This window comes from Mandrillus leucophaeus, unplaced genomic scaffold (assembly GCF_000951045.1).
Source record: "Mandrillus leucophaeus isolate KB7577 unplaced genomic scaffold, Mleu.le_1.0 Scaffold463, whole genome shotgun sequence".
Classification (NCBI taxonomy): Eukaryota; Metazoa; Chordata; class Mammalia; order Primates; family Cercopithecidae; genus Mandrillus; species Mandrillus leucophaeus.
The window spans coordinates 846007-863476 of record NW_012104954.1 but is presented as its reverse complement, the minus strand read 5'-3'; the positions used below and the strand labels follow the sequence as shown (position 1 = coordinate 863476).

The 17470-nt window shown below is 53.1% G+C and overlaps 2 protein-coding genes across 2 annotated transcripts in view; both read left to right on the top strand.

Moving 5' to 3' along the window:
- The first annotated feature begins 2266 nt into the window (after positions 1–2266).
- Positions 2267–12797, top strand: ASNA1 (arsA arsenite transporter, ATP-binding, homolog 1 (bacterial)). Its single transcript, XM_011994928.1, has 7 exons — positions 2267–2676; positions 3509–3656; positions 9820–9968; positions 10052–10202; positions 11676–11783; positions 11874–12071; positions 12448–12797. The coding sequence occupies exons 1-7, from the start codon at positions 2516–2518 to the stop codon at positions 12577–12579; spliced, it is 1047 nt and encodes a 348-aa protein (XP_011850318.1). The 5' UTR covers positions 2267–2515; the 3' UTR covers positions 12580–12797.
- A 3479-nt stretch (positions 12798–16276) lies between these two features.
- The window catches only part of BEST2 (bestrophin 2), a 7052-nt gene continuing 5858 nt past the window's right edge, over positions 16277–17470 (top strand). The window contains exons 1-2 of the mRNA XM_011994930.1: positions 16277–16306; positions 17020–17222. Coding sequence (XP_011850320.1) covers positions 17071–17222 — 152 coding nt within the window. The 5' untranslated portion in view covers positions 16277–16306; positions 17020–17070. The remainder of the gene's footprint in view (positions 16307–17019; positions 17223–17470) is intronic.

The following is a 17470-nucleotide window of genomic DNA, read 5'->3' as shown; positions in this document are numbered from 1 at the left end:
CACCACGCCCGGCTAATTTTGTATTTTTAGTAGAAACGGGATTTCTCCATGTTGGTCAGGCTGGTCTCGAACTCCCGACCTCAGGTGATCCGCCCGCCTCGGCCTCCCAAAGTGCTGGGAATACAGACATGAGCCACCGCGCCCGGCCTTGTTTTTTAAAAATTAGAGACGGGCGCCTGGCTATATTACCCAGGCTGGTCTCGAACTCCTGGGCTCAAGCGATCCTCCTGCCTTGGCCTCCCCTTCCAAAGTGTTTGGGATTACAGGCGTGAGCCATCGGGGTCAGTCTTGCTGTTTTTTTTGTTTTTGTTTTTTGTTTTTTTGCTTTGTTTTGTTTTATTTTGGAGACAGAGTCACACTCCGTTTCCGAGGCTGTAGTGCAAAGGCGTGATCACGGCTCACTTCAGCCTCAACCTCTCACGGCTGAGGTGAGCCTCCCACCAAAGCCTCCCAAGTAGCTGGGAAAACAGGCATGCGCCACTACGCCTGGTTTATTTATTTATTTACTTACTTATTTATTTTTGTGGAGACAGGGTTTTGTCATATTGCCCAGGCTGTTCTCAAACTCCTAGGCTCCAGCAATCCTCTCACCTCAGCCTCCCAAAGTGCTGGGATTCCAGGCGTGAGCCACCAAGCCCTGCCTCTCGGGTTCTCAAAATTCAGCGGTACTTGGGCTGGTGTTTCCCAGACTGGGGCTCCCGGGGAATGAGACTGTCGTCTGAGACTGGGGCTGTAGCTTGCTCTCTGGAGTTGGTTTCACTTGGGGCTAGGAACAGATTCGTTTTCCAGGGCTAGAATCCCCGTCTGACACCAATAATAATCTCTGTGAGGGGAAGGACCTCATTTGGAGTTGTGTACTCAGCTGACACCTGGGAACTTGAGTCCCTAACTAGGGAATAGAGAGCATGTGTAGCCTGGGCCCCCCAAGTAGAAATAGGGGTATCTTTGGGTTGGGTACTCATCTCTGGATAAAGCTCACATTTTTGGGGGACATAGGGGCTCTGTGGAGCTGAGGTCCCCGTCTGAGAATCAGCTTTTTTTTTAAAATTTTGTTATTGTTATTATTTTATTTTATTTTATTTTTTGAGACTGAGTCTCGCTCTGTCGCCCAGGCTGGAGTGCAGTGGTGTCATCTCAGCTCACTGTAGCTTCTGCCTCCCGAGTTGAAGCGATTCTTCTGCCTCGGCCTGGTCTTGAATTCCTGACCTCGTGATCTGCCTGCCTCGGCCTCCCAAAGTGCTGGGATTACAGGCGTGAGCCAACGCGCCCGGCCTATTTTTTTTATTTATTTATTTTTAAGTAATTAATTTTTTTTTTTTGAGACGAAATTTCACTCTTTCACCGAGGCTGGAGTGAAGTGGCGCAATCTCGGCTCGCTGCAACCTCTGCGCTCCGGATTCAAGCGATTCTCCTGCCTCAGCCTCCTGAGTAGCTGGGATTACAGGTGCGTGCCACCACGCCCGGCTAATTTTTGTATTTTCAGTGGAGACGGGGTTTCACCATCTTGGCCAGGCTGGTCCTGAACTCTTGACCTCAGGTGATCCACCCGCCTCGGCCTCCCAAAGTGGTAGGATTACAGGCGTGAGCCACCGCGCCCGGCCAGAGAATCAGAATAGTTTATGAGCTGTAGTATTCAGATTAAGTTGGGGTTATTTCTAGGCTCTAATCTCCCTCTAAAGTTAAGAGTGTCATGGGCTGGGGTCTCCATCAAGGGCCTGGAACCCAGCTAGTGTTCCTGCTCCAGAACAGAGGTTCAAACATGAAATATGGTATACTGGAGTCTTCTCTTGAAATACAAGGTGGCTTTTAGGAATTAGGGTCCCTTCTACCAAACGGAGCGCAATTACAGGAATGGTGCCTGCTAGGCATGGGAGATCAGGGCGTCCAGGACAAAACTCTGGACTCGCCCACTCTAACCCACTGTCAGCCCGGGGACCTATAGCCAGCCAACTGAGTCTATTTGTCTATGATTGGTTTGCGGCAAGAGCCAAGTGGCTCACAGCCTATTGAATAATAGAGGAGGCGGACCTGAGGCGAGGTTGGGACCTAACGTGAATAATAGAGGGAAAATGATGGACATAAAGTTGAGCCTATGGAGGCCAAGGCGGACTGGGAATCTAACTTCATCGAAAGGGCATGGACTGGGTGTTTGGCTGGTTGCTAAGGAGAGGTTGGCGCTATCGGAGCATGAGAGTGATTGGTGGACGTAAGAAAAGATGTAGCCAATGAAAGGAGAGCTGCGAGACTTAGGGCCCAATCAGTGAAGGGGAGTAGCCTGGACCGTACCGATGTGTTCATTAGGTAGGGGGAGCCCTTGGAAAATTATAGACCAGAGGTTGACAAGGTGAACCCTGGAAGCAAAGAATAGTGCAAATGTAATTTATATTTCTCCTCAAATGGAAGTAATGAGGAAATTAACTCACGCTTCTAGCTTCGATAGGAATGTGATAGGAGAATTTCCCCTGTAGGTGCTTCGTATGGTGCGTTCCGCTGGATCACGTGAGCCAGTTCCAAGATGGCGGCAGGGGTGGCCGGGTGGGGGGTTGAGGCAGAGGAGTTCGAAGATGCGCCTGATGTGGAGCCGCTGGAGCCTACGCTTAGCAACATCATCGAGCAGCGCAGCCTGAAGTGGATCTTCGTCGGGGGCAAGGGTGGAGTGGGCAAGACCACCTGCAGGTAAGGAGGCTGCGGCGGAGGCCAGGAGGCGTGTAGGATATACTACTGGGCGAAGGGGAGGCCAAGGACCGGCTTTTCCAACACGACCGGGGCAAGGGGGCTGGTGGGGGTCTTTGGGTTTCACTCTCTGGAAGTTACCTGGAGCACATGAGAAAGATCTCCTCAGTGCAGCCCTAGCACCCTCTGAATTGGACCATCCATGTTGGGGCTCAAGTGCAGCGCCCGGGGGACGGGGAAGCACTTAGATGTCCCCATCAGCTGGACCGTACCTGAGTGAATCCAGAGTTGTGGGTAGGGGCGGCACCAGAACAAGCAATCCTAGTTTGGTAAACCTTGGTGTTTTATGTCCAAGGCGAGAGTGAGGCTGGAAAGCGAGGGAGAGGGCACATGATCAGACTGTCCCAGGCAGCTACAGGCAGGAGGTGTCCATGCGGCAGATTATCCTGGACAAGTGGACCAAACCATCCTGTGCTTACCAGGGAGTGCAAGGGATCCCTTAGCTTATTAAAGAAGGGAGCACGGAGTCAAGCTATGCTGGCTGGACAGCTGGGCCATGCCACGGTGTGCCCAGCAAAGAAGCAACAGGCACTAGGCCAGACATACTCAGTCATTTGAACCTTATCTCTCTAGTCCACATAGAAGGGTCAGTAGATAAATCAGAGAGGGTTCCTTTGTAGGGATTGAGGCTCAATCCCACCTTAACCCATACTCTCCTCTCAAGGCCCTTGCTGATCCGGGTCATCTGCTCCAGGGAAACTACCACTACCCTTGCAGACCCAGGGAACAGAGCCCAACCCCTCATCCCCTGTCTTTTGACTTTTCCTTTACCCAGCTGCAGTCTGGCAGTCCAGCTCTCCAAGGGGCGTGAGAGTGTGCTGATCATCTCCACAGACCCAGCTCACAACATCTCAGATGCTTTTGACCAGAAGTTCTCAAAGGTGCCTACTAAGGTCAAAGGCTATGACAACCTCTTTGCTATGGTGAGTGGAGCAGGGCTTAGCCCCCACTTCTGGGAAAGGCCTCTTCCAGCTTTTCCTGTGTGCACACACCAGCAGCCACCATGTCCTATCCACTCTTTATCCTGTGTCTCTCCTGTTTCACCCCTTCCTCAACATACTCACAAGGGAACCAATGAGGAATTGCAGAGAGGGAAGCACACCAGAGTGCCTAAAGCTTATTGAGCCAGGGTAGGGGAAGAAGAAGTTGGAGAGACCAATCAGAGCCACAAAGTGTGGTACCTTATGGGCCACGGTAAGAAGTTTGGCATTGACTCCAGGTTCAACGGGAAGCTGTTTGTTTTAAGCAGGGCAGTGTCGTGGCCAAATTCACGTTTGAAAAGTACCCTCTGATGGCCAGGTGGAGATTTAATTGTCAGTCAGTGTAGAAGCAGGGAAACTAACAAGGAGATTGGGGATGTAACCAGTTGAGAGATGACAACATCCTGGACTCTGGTGGAGGCAGAATGTTGGGGGAGAAATAGTCAGATTTGAGAATTTTTTCTTTTTTTTTAAACACTCAGGAATCCTGTGCCTCCCAGGCTGGAGTGCAGTGACCCGATCTAGGCTCACTGCAACCTCCACCTCCCAGGTTCAAGCAATTCTCATGCCTCAACCTACTGTGTAGTTGGCATTACAGGCATGTCCACCACTGCCTGTTAATTTTGTATTTTTAGTAGAGACAGGTTTTCACCATGTTGGCCAGGCTGGGCTCGAAGTCCTGACCTCAAATGATCTGACCGCCTCGGCCTCCCACAGTGCTGAGATTACAGGCATGAGCCACCACATCACACTAGGGATGTATTTTGGAAGTAAGCCAGTGAGATTACTTGGTTGTAATGGGTGAGAGAAAGAAATTAATTGATTACATGTCTTTCTTGTCTCTCTAAGCAGCTAGGATGGGGAAAACTAGGAAAGGAGTAGGTGTAGAATGGACAAATCAAGAATTTCATTTTCTCCGCAGTGAATCTGAGGTGCCCACTGGAAATCCAAGTGGAAACATCATGACAATAGCTTGTTTATGTGAGTCTGGAGCCCAGAGGAGGTTGGCATTCATTTGGAAGTCACTGTCCCAAGGTTGGCATTTAAAGCTGTGTGAGGGCTGGGCATCGTGGCTCACGCCTGTAATCCTAGCACTTTCAGAAGCCAAGGTGGGCGGATCACTTGAGGTTAGGGGTTTGAGACCAGCCTGGCCAATATGGTGAAACCCTGTCTCTACTAAAAATATAAAACAGTTAGCTGGACACGGTGTCAGGTGCCTGTAATACCAACTACTCATGAGGCTAAGGCAGGAAAATCGCTTGAACCCAGGAGACAGAGATTCTCCTGCGTCAGCCTCCAGAGTAACTGGGATTATAGGTGCCTACCACCATGCCTGGCTAATTTTTGTATTTCTGTATTTTTAGTAGAGACGAGGTTTTACCACGTCTCAAAAAAAAAAAAAATGCTGGGCACGGTGGCTCACTCCTGTCATCCCAGCACTTTGGGAGTCCCAGGCGGGTGGATCACAAGGTCAGGATATCCAGACCATCCTGGCTAACACGGTGAAACCCCATCTCTACTAAAAATACAAAAAAAATTGCCTGGGCATGGTGGCAGGCATCTATAGTCCCAGCTGCTCCGGAGGCTGAGTCAGGAGAATGACATGAACCTGGGAGGCGGAGCTTGCAGAGAGCCGAAATCGCGCCACTTTACTCCAGCCTGGGTGACAGAGGGAGAATCTGTCTCAAAAAACAAAATAACGGCCGGACGCAGTGGCTCATGCCTGTAATCCCAGCACTTTGGGAGGCCGAGACGGGTGGATCACAAGGTCAGGAGATCGAGACCATCCTGGATAACGCAGTGAAACCCCATCTCTAGTGAAAATACAAAAAAATAGCTGGGTGCGGTGGCGGGCACCTGTAGTCCCAGCTACTCGGGAGGCTGAGGCAGGAGAATGGCGTGAACCCGGGAGGCAGAGCTGGCAGTGAGCCGAGATCGCACCACTGCACTCCAGCCTGGGCAGCAGAGCAAGACTCAGTCTCACAAAAAAAGAAAAAAAAGTACAAAAATTAGCCAGGTGTTAGCCGGGCACAGTGGCAGGCGCCTGTAATCCCAGCTACTTGGGAGGCTGAGGCAGAAGAATCGCTTGAACTCGGAGGGGCAGAGGTTGCAATGAGCCGAGATCGTGCCACTGCATTCCAGCCTGGGCGACAGAGTGAGATTCCATCTCAAAAAAAATAAATAAATAAATAAAGTAGCCAGGCATGGTGGCAGGCACCTGTAGTCCCAGCTACTCGGGAGGCTGAGGCAGGAGAATGGCGTGAACCCGGGACACAGAGCTTGCAGTGAGCTGAGATGGCACCACTGCATTACAGCCTGAACGACAGAGCAAGACTCCATCTCAATAAAAATAAAGAAATAAAAAATAAAGAGATGCTGCAGAGTGAGGATGCTGGCAGAGGACAGTCCTCAGGTGGGATGAGCTCCATCCAGTATACAGACCCAGGACTTGGGTGCTGCCAGGGTCAAGGACTGGGAGGGAAACAGGAGGAATTGGGGCACTTCCTCAGCGGAGATGAGGGTGTTGGCAGCCAATGGCTTCTCTTTCTCACCAAGGAACGGGCAAGGGCCTCAGCAGTGAATGGGATGGAAGTTTGAGGAGGGAGAAAATGCCACATAAATGCTTCTTAAGGTAGCAGAGGGAACCAGAATTGTCTGGATCACCAAGTGTCCATTGGAGATTTGTGTTCAGAAGAGAGGAGCAAGGGCCGGGCGCGGTGGCTCACGCCTGTAATCCCAGCACTTTGGGAGGCTGAGGAGGGTGGATCACGAGGTCAGGAGTTAAAAGACCAGCCTGGCCAAGGTGGTGAAACTCCGTCTGTACTAAAAATACAAAAATTAGCCAGGCCTGGTGTCAGATGCTTATAATCCCAGAAACTTGGGAGGCTGAGGCAAAGAATTGCTTGAACTGGGGAGGCAGAGGTTGCAGTGAGTCGAGATTGCACCACTGCACTCCAGCCTGGGCGACAGAGTGAGACTCCATTTCCAAAAAAAGAAAAACAAAAGGGTAGAGAGCAAGATGGAAATACTCTTCAGGAGTGTTCAGACCCTCAAGTGCAGTGATACTAAAGAGCTAGAAAGCCACACTTATAATTTCAGTGCTTGCAGAGACTGAGACAGGAGGATCACTTGAGGGAGGCCAGGAGTTAAACAAAATTAGCTGGGCATGGTGGTGTGTGCCTATAGTCCCAGTAAGTCGGTACGTTGAGGCAGGAGGATCGTTTGAGCCTAGGAGTTTGAGGCTGCAATGAGCTATGTGTGAGATGCTATCTCTTTTTTTTTTTTTTTTGAGACTGAGTTTCACTCTGTCACCCACGCTGGAGTGCAGTGGTGTGATCTCAGCTCACTGCAACCCCCACCTCCTGAGTTTAAGCGATTCTCCTGCCTCAGCCTCCCAAGTAGCTGTGATTACAGGTGCCCGCCACCACATCCAGCTGATTTTTTTATTGTTGTTGTTGTTTTGTTTTTTGGGGGTGTTTTTTTTTTTGCTTTGTTTTTTGTTTTTTGAGACAGTCTTACTCTGTTGCCCAGGCTGCAGTGCAGTGGCGCAATCTCGGTTCACTGCAACCTCTCCCTCCCGATTTCAAGTGATTCTCCTGCCTCAGCCTCCTAAGTAGCTGGGACTACAGGCGCCCGCCACCACGCCCGGCTAATTTTTTGTATTTTTAGTAGAGACAGGGTTTCACCATGTTGGCCAAGCTGGTCTTGAACTCCCAACCTCAGGTGATCTGTCCGTCTCCACCTCCCAAAGGACTGGAATTACAGGCGTGAGCTACCATGCCTGGCCGGATGCTGCATACATGTTGACGACTTCTGTGCCAGGCACTGTTCATGTTTCACCATGTCAGCCAGGATGGTCTCGATCTCCTGACCTCGTGATCCGCCCACCTCGGCCTCCCAAAGTGTTGGGATTACAGGCGTGAACCACCGCACCTGGCCTGTATTTCTTTTTAGTAGAGATGGGGTTTCACGATGTTGGCCGTGCTGTTTTCAATTTCCTGACCTCAAATGATCTGCCCAGCTTGGCCTCCTAATATGCTGGGATTACACATGTGAGCTACCACGCCCAGCCAAGACGCTATCTCTAAAAGAAAGAAAAAAAAATGCTGCAAGTAACCAGAGTGGGGGATTTTGCCAACAGCAGGGGGAAAGGGAGTGTTTGCAGAGGGAACCTATGGAAGCTGGGCTGGATAAGGGTGCCAGCCAAGAGGAACACTGACAATTTACAGGGGCCAGGTGAGGGGATAAAGTGGCCCAAAGAGGCTTAGAATACGTGAGGCATAAGAGGAGGTTACGGTCAGAGAGTGGTACTAGGGTATAGTGATGAGTGGGCAAGCTCCCCAAGAGGGAATGACCCCTAAGGCCAGCGAGTTGGGTCCTTCCCCATGGGACCCATGAAGTCACCAAGAAGAGGTGACAAAGGAGGAGGATGAAGAGGGAGGCATTGGCCGGCCATGGTGGCCCCACCTGTAATCCCAGCACTTTAGGAGGCTGAGGTGGGCGGATCACCTGAGGCTGGGTGTTCAAGACCAGCCTGACGAACATGGAGAAACCCCGTCTCTACTAAAAATACATAATTAGCTGGGGTGGTGGCGCATGCCTGTAATCCCAGCTACTTAGGAGGCTGAGGCAGGAGAATCGCTTGAACCCGGAAGGCGGAGGTCGCCGTGAGCTGAGATTTTACCATTGTCCAGCCTGGACAACAAGAGTGAAACTCCATCTCAAAAAAAATATATATATACAAAAAATTAGCCCGGCATGGTGGGGCATGCCTGTAGTCTCAGCTACTTGGGAGGCTGAGGCAGGAGAATCACTTGAATCCACAAGGCGGGGGTTGCGGTGAGCCAAGATCATGCCACTACACTCCAGCCTAGGCAACCAGAACAAAACTCCATCTCAGAAAAAAAAAAAAAGAGGGAGGCATTGAGTCTGAGACTGGCCACAGACCCCAGCCGTGGTTATCCCTTTATAGATTCTACATACATGTTTGTGTTTTGTTTTGTTGTTTGTTTTTTGACACAGAGTCTCACTCTGTCACTCAGGCTGGAGTGCAATGGTGTTGCCTCAATCTCCAGAGTAGCTAAGATTATAGGCATCCGCCACTATTGCCTCAATCTCCAGAGTAGCTAAGATTATAGGCATCCGCCACTATTGCCTCAATCTCCAGAGTAGCTAAGATTATAGGCGTCCGCCACTATGCCTGGCTAATTTTTGTATTTTTAGTAGAGACAGGGTTTCACCATGTTGACCAAGCTGGTCTCCAACTCCCGACCTCAGGTGATCTGTCCGTCTCCACCTCCCAAAGGACTGGAATTACCGGCGTGAGCTACCGTGCCTGGCCGGATTCTGCATACATATTGACGACCTCTGTGCCAGGCACTGTTCATGCTAAGTGCTGAGGACACAGCAGTGAGCTAGATGGTAAAACCCTTGCCCTTGAGGGGATGCCCCTCCATCTGCTCTGGAGACAGATGATAAACATGATAAGGGAATCATGAGGGATGTGAGGAAGGGCTAATTTTTCTTTTTTCAGATGTGTCTTGTTATATTGCCCAGGCTGGTGTCCAACTCCTGGGTTCAAGCGATCCTCCCATCTCATTATCCTGAGTGCCTGGGACTATAGGCGTGAGCTATCCTGCCCAGCTCCTAAGGACTAAACCTTAAGGAGAAAGGAAGGCAGGGCAGGGGATGTCAGTGGATCTGTGCTGTTATTTAGGGTGGTCAAGGAATCTCTCAGTGGAGGGATGGATGACCTGGAAGAGGTCATGGCCCATTCACGGGAGTATCTGGGGTCGCAAGTGGCCGGTTACAAGTGGGAAGTAGCAATGTAAATGGCCCGCAGTGGGTTTCGGCTTCCCTTTGAGGGCCCTGGCCACAGCTTGCAATTTTCCTGTTGTTTTTCACCCTTTATGCAACCATACAAAACCCTAAGTGCTACCTCAGGGTCCCCCCAGCCATGACCTAATGAAACGCCTGTGGTCAGAGCCTGCCACAGGCTCCCTCTGGCCCTGTGCCCAGGTAAGAAGGCTTCCCCTGGCCCTGTGCCCAGGTAGGAAGGCTCCCCCAGCAGTAGCGGCAACCTCAGTCTCATCCCTTTGGCCCCCAGGAGATTGACCCCAGCCTGGGCGTGGCGGAGCTGCCTGACGAGTTCTTCGAGGAGGACAACATGCTGAGCATGGGCAAGAAGATGATGCAGGAGGCCATGAGCGCATTTCCCGGCATCGATGAGGCCATGAGCTATGCCGAGGTCATGAGGTCAGGCCCAGCCAGCAGGGGTGGGGGCTGCCTGGGGAAGGGGAAGAGTGGACACAGAGGGCCTGACCCCTGTCTCCCCTCAGGCTGGTGAAGGGCATGAACTTCTCGGTGGTGGTGTTTGACACGGCACCCACGGGCCACACACTGAGGCTGCTCAACTTCCCCACCATCGTGGAGCGGGGCCTGGGCCGACTTATGCAGATCAAGAACCAGATCAGCCCTTTCATCTCACAGGCAGGCGGCGGGGGCCCCCACCTGCACCATCCAGGCAGCTGGGAGTGGGAGTAGGTCCAGGCCCCTAGACCCTCAGACACGTACTAACGATTCCCTTTCCTTCCCACCCCTTCTCTCTCTGGAATTCTCCCTGGAGGGCATGGGAGGGAGCTGTCTTTCCTCCCCCGCAGGCAGGACTCAGTGTCCCTGCCCCTGCCCACTAAATACCCTAGACAGAGCCAGAAAGCACATTTCAGAACCAGGCAACCTGCCTTCAAACCCTCTGCACTCACCGTGTGACCCAACTGCTGTGTGACCTCAAGCAAATCACTTCACCTCTCTGGGCCTCAACTTCCTTGTCTTGCAGATGGAGATCATGAGAGTGCCCCATGGGTTGTTATTATTATTATTATTATTATTACTTTTTTTTTTTTTTTTTTTTTTGAGACAGAGTCTTGCTCTGTCACCCAGGCTGGAGTGCAGTGGTGCAATCTCGGCTCATTGCAACCTCCACCTCCTGGGTTCAAGTGATTCTCGTGCCACAGCCTCCCAAGTAGCTGGGGGTACTTAGCAGACGTGTACTTAGCAGACGTGTACCACCATGCCCAGCTAATTTTTGTATTTTTTGTAGAGACAGGGTTTTGCCATGTTGCCCAAGCTGGTCTTGAACTCCTAGCCTCAAGCAGTATACCCACCTCGACCTCCCAAAGTGCTGGGATTACAGGCATGAGCCACTGTGCCCAACCCCCGTGGCTTACTATTACAATGACAACCCCAAAGCGCCCACAGTGCTTCACACCACCAGCACCACCCACCATGGTGTATGTGCATATGTGTACCCTGTGAGGACCTGTGCCTCAGGTGGTAACACTGGGCACTTACTGTGTGCCAGACACTGTTCTGAACACATTATATGCATCAGCTCATCTGGTACAACAGGTCTGGGAGGTAAAGTTTAGAGATGGGGAAACTGAGGCTCCAGAAAGTCAAGCCCCTTAGCCATGGTTCCCTAGAAATGGCAAGGCTGAGGCCGGTGGTGTTGGCTCACGCCTGTAATCCTAACACTTCGCAAGGCCAAGGCGGGTGGATCACCTGAGGTCAGGAGTTCAAGACCAGCCTGGCCAAAAATGATGAAACCCCACCTGTACTAAAAATACAAAAATTAGCCGGGCATGGTGGCGCGTGCCTGTAATCCCAGCTACTCGGGAGGCTGAGGCAGGAGAATCGCTTGAACCCGGGAGGCGGAGGTTGCAGAGAGCCAAGATCACGCCACTGCACTCCAGCCTGGGCAACAGAGCGAGACTCCATTTCAAGAAAAGAAGAAAGAAATGGCAAAGCTGGTATTTGACCAACCCCAGGAATCTGCTCACGGGCCTGAGCCTTTAACCGCTGGGAGGTATCAGGAGTCATCCCCGTGATGTTTAGTGAACCCCCAACCCAGGAGGTTTAATGAGCCCCAGGTAAGCTATGAGCCCTCCCACATCCCCCCTGCAGATGTGCAACATGCTGGGCCTGGGGGACATGAACGCAGACCAGCTGGCCTCCAAGCTAGAGGAGACTCTGCCCGTCATCCGCTCAGTCAGTGAGCAGTTCAAGGACCCTGTGAGTGGTGGTCTGGCTGGCAGTGAGAAGCCTGGGGGCTGAGGACCGTGGCAGAACCCGCCCCTCACTGTCCTCTCTTGTGCCCTGTAGGAGCAGACAACTTTCATCTGCGTATGCATTGCCGAGTTCCTGTCCCTGTATGAGACAGAGAGGCTGATCCAGGAGCTGGCCAAGTGCAAGATCGACACGCACAATATCATTGTCAACCAGCTCGTCTTCCCTGACCCCGAGAAGCCCTGCAAGATGTGTGAGGCCCGCCACAAGATCCAGGCCAAGTATCTGGACCAGGTGTGCCCACCCACCCAGCACTGGCTCAGCAGAGGCACCTCTGCCCCTTTATTCTCTGACCTTTTGCTCCATCTTCTGGCCCTCTGGCCTAGCCTCCTGCCCTTTGCCCCCACATTTCAGATCCTTCACCCTTATTCTGGCCATAGAGGACTGTGGCTGGCCTGGCCTAGATCCCTGTGACCCTGGAGAGCAGGTGGTCTAGCCCAGTGATCTCTGGCTATACTAACCCAACTCCCACTTATGACACCTTAAGCTCCTGCCCTATATTCTCTCCCTGACCCTGGAAGCTTTCTAGCTTAACCCCTTCTATTGATCCACACTGTCTCTGCCTTCCTGCCCCCTGACCACTGCCTTCTACCCTCTGCCCTGGCTGCAGATGGAGGACCTGTATGAAGACTTCCACATCGTGAAGCTGCCGCTGTTACCCCATGAGGTGCGGGGGGCAGACAAGGTCAACACCTTCTCGGCCCTCCTCCTGGAGCCCTATAAGCCCCCCAGTGCCCAGTAGCACAGCTGCCAGCCCCAACCGCTGCCATTTCACACTCACCCTCCACCCTCCCCACCCCCTCGGGGCAGAGTTTGCACAAAGTCCCCCCCATAATACAGGGGGAGCCACTTGGGCAGGAGGCAGGGAGGGGTCCATTCCCCCTGGTGGGGCTGGTGGGGAGCTGTAGTTGCCTCCTACCTCTCCCACCTCTTGCTCTCAATAAAATGATCTTAAACTGCTATATTTGTTGACATTGGGAGGCGAAGGTAAGCACCTTTATGTACAGTTGCACAGATTGTGCACTGCAAAGAAGTGTCACATCTACAGGGGCCCATTCACAACAGAGACCTAATAGAGATGCATGTTCATTGTGGCAACTTTGGAAGGAGGGTGTCTTGGGTGAGAGATACCTTTGTCTCATTCTGTATGGGTTAAGGTATCCCTAGGTGTCCCTGCTGGGGCTGTGAAGCCTGGAATGGAAGGCAGAGGCATTTGCCCACTTCCTTGGAGGCTCAGAGTGTGGGAACTGGGAGGCCCCTTGGCCAGCCCCAGGCTGGTGGGGAGCGGATTAGGCCGGCAGTGGGCCCGGCGCTGCCTGCTGTTTGGTTTGGGAATTAGTGGGCGCCCTGGGGAGAGGCCAGGCCTGCCAGACTGGGGATTAACAGTCTCCACCCCCCAATTCCTGCCCCCATGGGATGGCATCAGCCCCTCCCAGCAAAGGGCTGCAGCAAGGGGGCTGGTTACTGGGCAGGGTGACAGAGGACTTGGGCTGGAGGGGCTCCTGAAGTCTCATCCTGACTCCAGAGCGGTCTCAGGCTGTGGGCACACAAGCCTGGAAGGCACCTAGTGGACCCCCTTACCCCTGCCCTTCGCTTCTCCCTCTGCCGCTGCCTGCACTGCTATTGTCCCCACTTGGGAGACTCAGAATGGGGCATGACCTTGAGAGTTTGCAAGTTCCAAGCCAGAGCTGGCTAGGGGGGACAGGAAGGGGGTTCCTGAGGACACACACAAGTCAAAGTGGTGTTCAGGCCGGGCGCAGTGCCTTACACCTGTAATCCCAGCACTTTGGGAGGCTGAAGTGGGTGCATCACTTGACGCCAGAAGCTCAACACCAGCCTGGCCAACATGGCGAAGCCTCATCTCTACTTAAAATACAAAAATTAGTCAGGCATGATGTTGGGGTACCTGTAGTCCCAGTTGCTTTGGAGGCTGAGGTGGGAGAATCGCTTGAACCCCGGAGGCAGAGGTTGCAGTGAGCCGAGAGAGTAAGACACTGTCTCAAAAAAAAAAAAGAAAGTGGTGTTCAGGTCTGGGCGTGATGGCTCACGCATGTAATCCCAGCACTTTGGGAGGCCGAGGCAGGCGGATCACGAGGTCAGGAGTTGGAGGCCAGCCTCCAACTACTTTGTACTAAAAATACAAAAATTAGCCAGGCTTGGTGGTGCCCACCTATAATCCCTGCTACTTGGGAGGCTGAGGCAAGACAATCACTTGAACCTGGGAGGCGGAAGTTGCACTGAGCCAAGATTGCACCATTGCACTCTGGCCTAGGCAACAGAGTGAGACTGTGTCTCAAAAAAAAAGTGTTCAGACCGTGCACACCCAGAGCCTGGGTGTGCCAGGGTGTGTGTATAAGGGGAACCCCACCAGGAGCCTAGACTTGTCACTCCAACTCCCTGGGGTGTGCACAAACAGGTGTGGGCCTGTTGGGATGGCATGTGTAAACAAACATGATGGTACAGCCGGTTCCCCACCAAACTGCCAGGATCCAAATCCCAGCTGTGCTACGAACAAGATGAGATGTGACATCGGAGCCTCAGTTTCCCTACTTGGATAGTAAGCTGACCAACTTAGCATGCCTGTAAGGATTCCATGAGATGAAACGCACAAGGCATTTATACCAGCACCAGACAGGAAATCCCAAGAAATGTTTGTTATTTTTCTTTGTCACAATTAGTAAGCATATCAACTAGCCCAGGAAGCCTGCCCCCAGCCCCTGCGGGAATTCAGCAGTCGGAAGTGTGTGGGGATGCGGGTGAGCTGGGGGAGGGAGGATGAAAAGGAGGAGCCGGCTTCAGTGAGTGCAAGGACACTTCCTAGGGAGTGGGGGCTGCTGGTCGAGAACTGAGCTCGTCAGCACCAAGCCTGCCACTGCCTTGCCAGGTTCCGCAGCTGACGACACCGCCCCAGCTGCCCCCTCGCCCCCATTTATGGGCTGTCCGGCAGCTGGACAGCGAAGGCATGGGTCACAGGGTGGCCAGCCCAGGCGGGTTCCTAATTACCCCGGGCAGGGTGAACATCTGCCAGTCCGGGAACACGGTGTCCCAGCCTGCCAGGCTTGGAACCTCGGGCGGGGCTATGCAGAATGCACGAGGGGCTCCTGAGCACTCTGGGATGCCCATCCCAGGGTTTTACCCCCAAGCGTCTGCCCCTCCCACACCAATCTGTGTGTTAATGTCTTCCAAGCTGGACAATGGAGGGGGAGTGGGTACTGTTTGTAACAGCCTGGGAGTGTCCCCTTTACAGGTGTGTCTGTGAAGAATGAACATCTGCCCAGAATCCATGCCAAACGCAGGACAAGGTTTTGTGTCCCTAAGCTTGTGTGTCCGTGTCAACGCTGAGAGTATCTGAGACCTGTGTGTGTGGGTATGGGCATGCCGCCGGGAGGGAGCGTTGGAAAGGGGGTTGCCTTCACATATTGGTGTGCAAATGGTGGTGAGTTTCAACAGCGGTGATAGCTAGGGTACCCTAGGGGTGGCTGTTGTGTGTGTCTTTGCAAGATTGGTGAACCTCAGGCCCCTCTCTGAGCCTGGGGTTGTGTGCCACCACACTGAGGAAAGGGTTTTTCATTTGGTGTGTGATCATGGGTGTATCTTTGCACAGAGGAGATCAGGAATAAAACCTCCTTGCAGTGGTGTATGACTGTGTGTGTGAAGGCATTCTGAGGTCTGGGTGGGGTCTGTGCTTGGCTGGTTGTGTGGGTGTCTTTGTTACACGGTATGATCATGAGGGAATCCAGACCGTTGGTAGCACTGTGTGTGTGAGAGGGGAGAGCCTAGTATGTCAGGGTCCACCTGCCTTATATATGCATGATGGGGGCAGGGGGGTTGAGGTAGGTGTACCTTGTGTGACTCTGGAAGGTTCTGTGACAGTGTGTACTGCCCCTCTGAGTCACCATAGTTATGTGAGACTGTCTTTTCGTTTTTTCAATAGAGATGGGGATCTCACTATGTTGCCCAGGCTGGTCTTGAACTCGTGGCTCAAGTGATCCTCCCACCTAAGCCTCCCAAAGTGCTAAAATTACAAGCGTCAGCCATTGTGCCTGGCTGAGGCTGTCTTAAGAGCAGCTGGATTTGTGTCTGGAATTATGATGTGTGTTTCTGCGTGCATCTCTGTGACACTGTGATTACAGGTGACTGTGGAGTGACCCAGCCTCACTGAGCAGTGTGTGTGTGTCCACCATCCCTGCTTCCTCCCCCAGCCTCTGGGTTCCAGATCCTTACGACCTGCCACTGAGTGACTGGGAGGGGAATAGGGAGGGGCAAAGGAGGACAAGGCGGATTTCTCCCCCAGTGCCAGGTAACAAACTTGTGGGACTCCAAACAAAGTTCTGAAGCTGCAGCCCAGCCAAGGGAGGAGAACCAGGAAAGGGGGGCACACCCACTCCCCAGCCCCACCCAATGCCAAAGCCACCCGCCCATTCCATCCCTGTCCCTGTGGGTCCCTGCACCGGCCACCTTCAACACAGGTGAGATGAGCCCAGGCTTGGGGAAATAGGGGGCCCTGAGGGAATAGGGAACCTGCGGGCAGGAATGCATCCGGAGTCCTCCCGGGGTGGGGAGTGGAGGGCTTGGAAGGCTGGAGGGGAATGGAGAGAGGAAAGGTCAAGGAGGATCCGGGAGGAAAAGGGAGTAGGGGGAGCCAGGGCCATTAAGCGGAAGGTGGACAGGCTGGGGCAGGGGGGCTAGGGGACCCGGAGGCTTAGGGACAGGGCTTCAGAGGGAGTGCAGGGAGTGGAATGGGTCAAGACTTGGAGCTGGGGAAGTGGAAAAGGGGGAGACAGAAATAGGGGCTGAGGGAGAGAATTTGGGGGAGGTGGAGCCTTGAGAACCTAGAAACTCAGGCGCTGGGGACTCGCGGAGTGGGGGATGCTACAGGTGGCCTCTAAGTGAAAGGGATCGGGGAAAGGGTGACTCAGGAGCTGACTGCAGGGACTCAAGGGTCTTGGTGGTGGGGGACGGCAGGTACCAGCGCCTGGGGCCAGGAGTCTAGGGAAGGGGACAGCCTGAGACACACACTCCCTGCCACTCAGGGAGTGGCACTGGGGGCTGGACTAGACTGAGTAAAGCTGGGAGGAGAAGGCAACTCAGGCAAGGGTCAGGACTGAAGGGGTGGCCGGCCGGAACATGGGTGGAATCCCTGTGCTCAGTTATCCCCGCACCTCTTCACCCCCACCCGCAGCCCCCACCCGGGCCACTCCCTCTCCCTTGGCCACACCTGCCGGGTGCCACAATGACCGTCACCTACACAGCCCGAGTGGCGAATGCCCGCTTCGGTGGCTTCTCCCAGCTGCTGCTGCTGTGGCGTGGGAGCATCTACAAACTCCTGTGGCGAGAGCTGCTCTGCTTCCTTGGGTTCTACATGGCGCTGAGTGCTGCCTACCGGTGAGGCTGCCCCGGGGTGCTCATGTGCTAGGGGAGGGGGGCAGCTATTATATATATATAATATAGATATATACACACATATATACACACACATATATATACACATATATAATATATACATATATAGGTATATATCTATATTGGGTTTTTTTGTTGTTTTTTTTGAGACGGAGTCTCGCTCTGTCACCCAGGCTGGAGTGCAGTGGCGCGATCTCGGCTCACTGCAAGCTCCGCCTCCCAGGTTCACG

Coding starts and splice junctions, on each gene's coding strand:
- ASNA1 (XM_011994928.1), top strand. CDS start 2,516: ATGGCGGCAGGGGTGGCCGGGTGGGGGGTTGAGGCAGAGGAGTTCGAA. Junction 11,784..11,873: donor GTGAGCAGTTCAAGGACCCT/GTGAGTGGTGGT, acceptor TGTGCCCTGTAG/GAGCAGACAACTTTCATCTG. Junction 12,072..12,447: donor AGGCCAAGTATCTGGACCAG/GTGTGCCCACCC, acceptor CCCTGGCTGCAG/ATGGAGGACCTGTATGAAGA.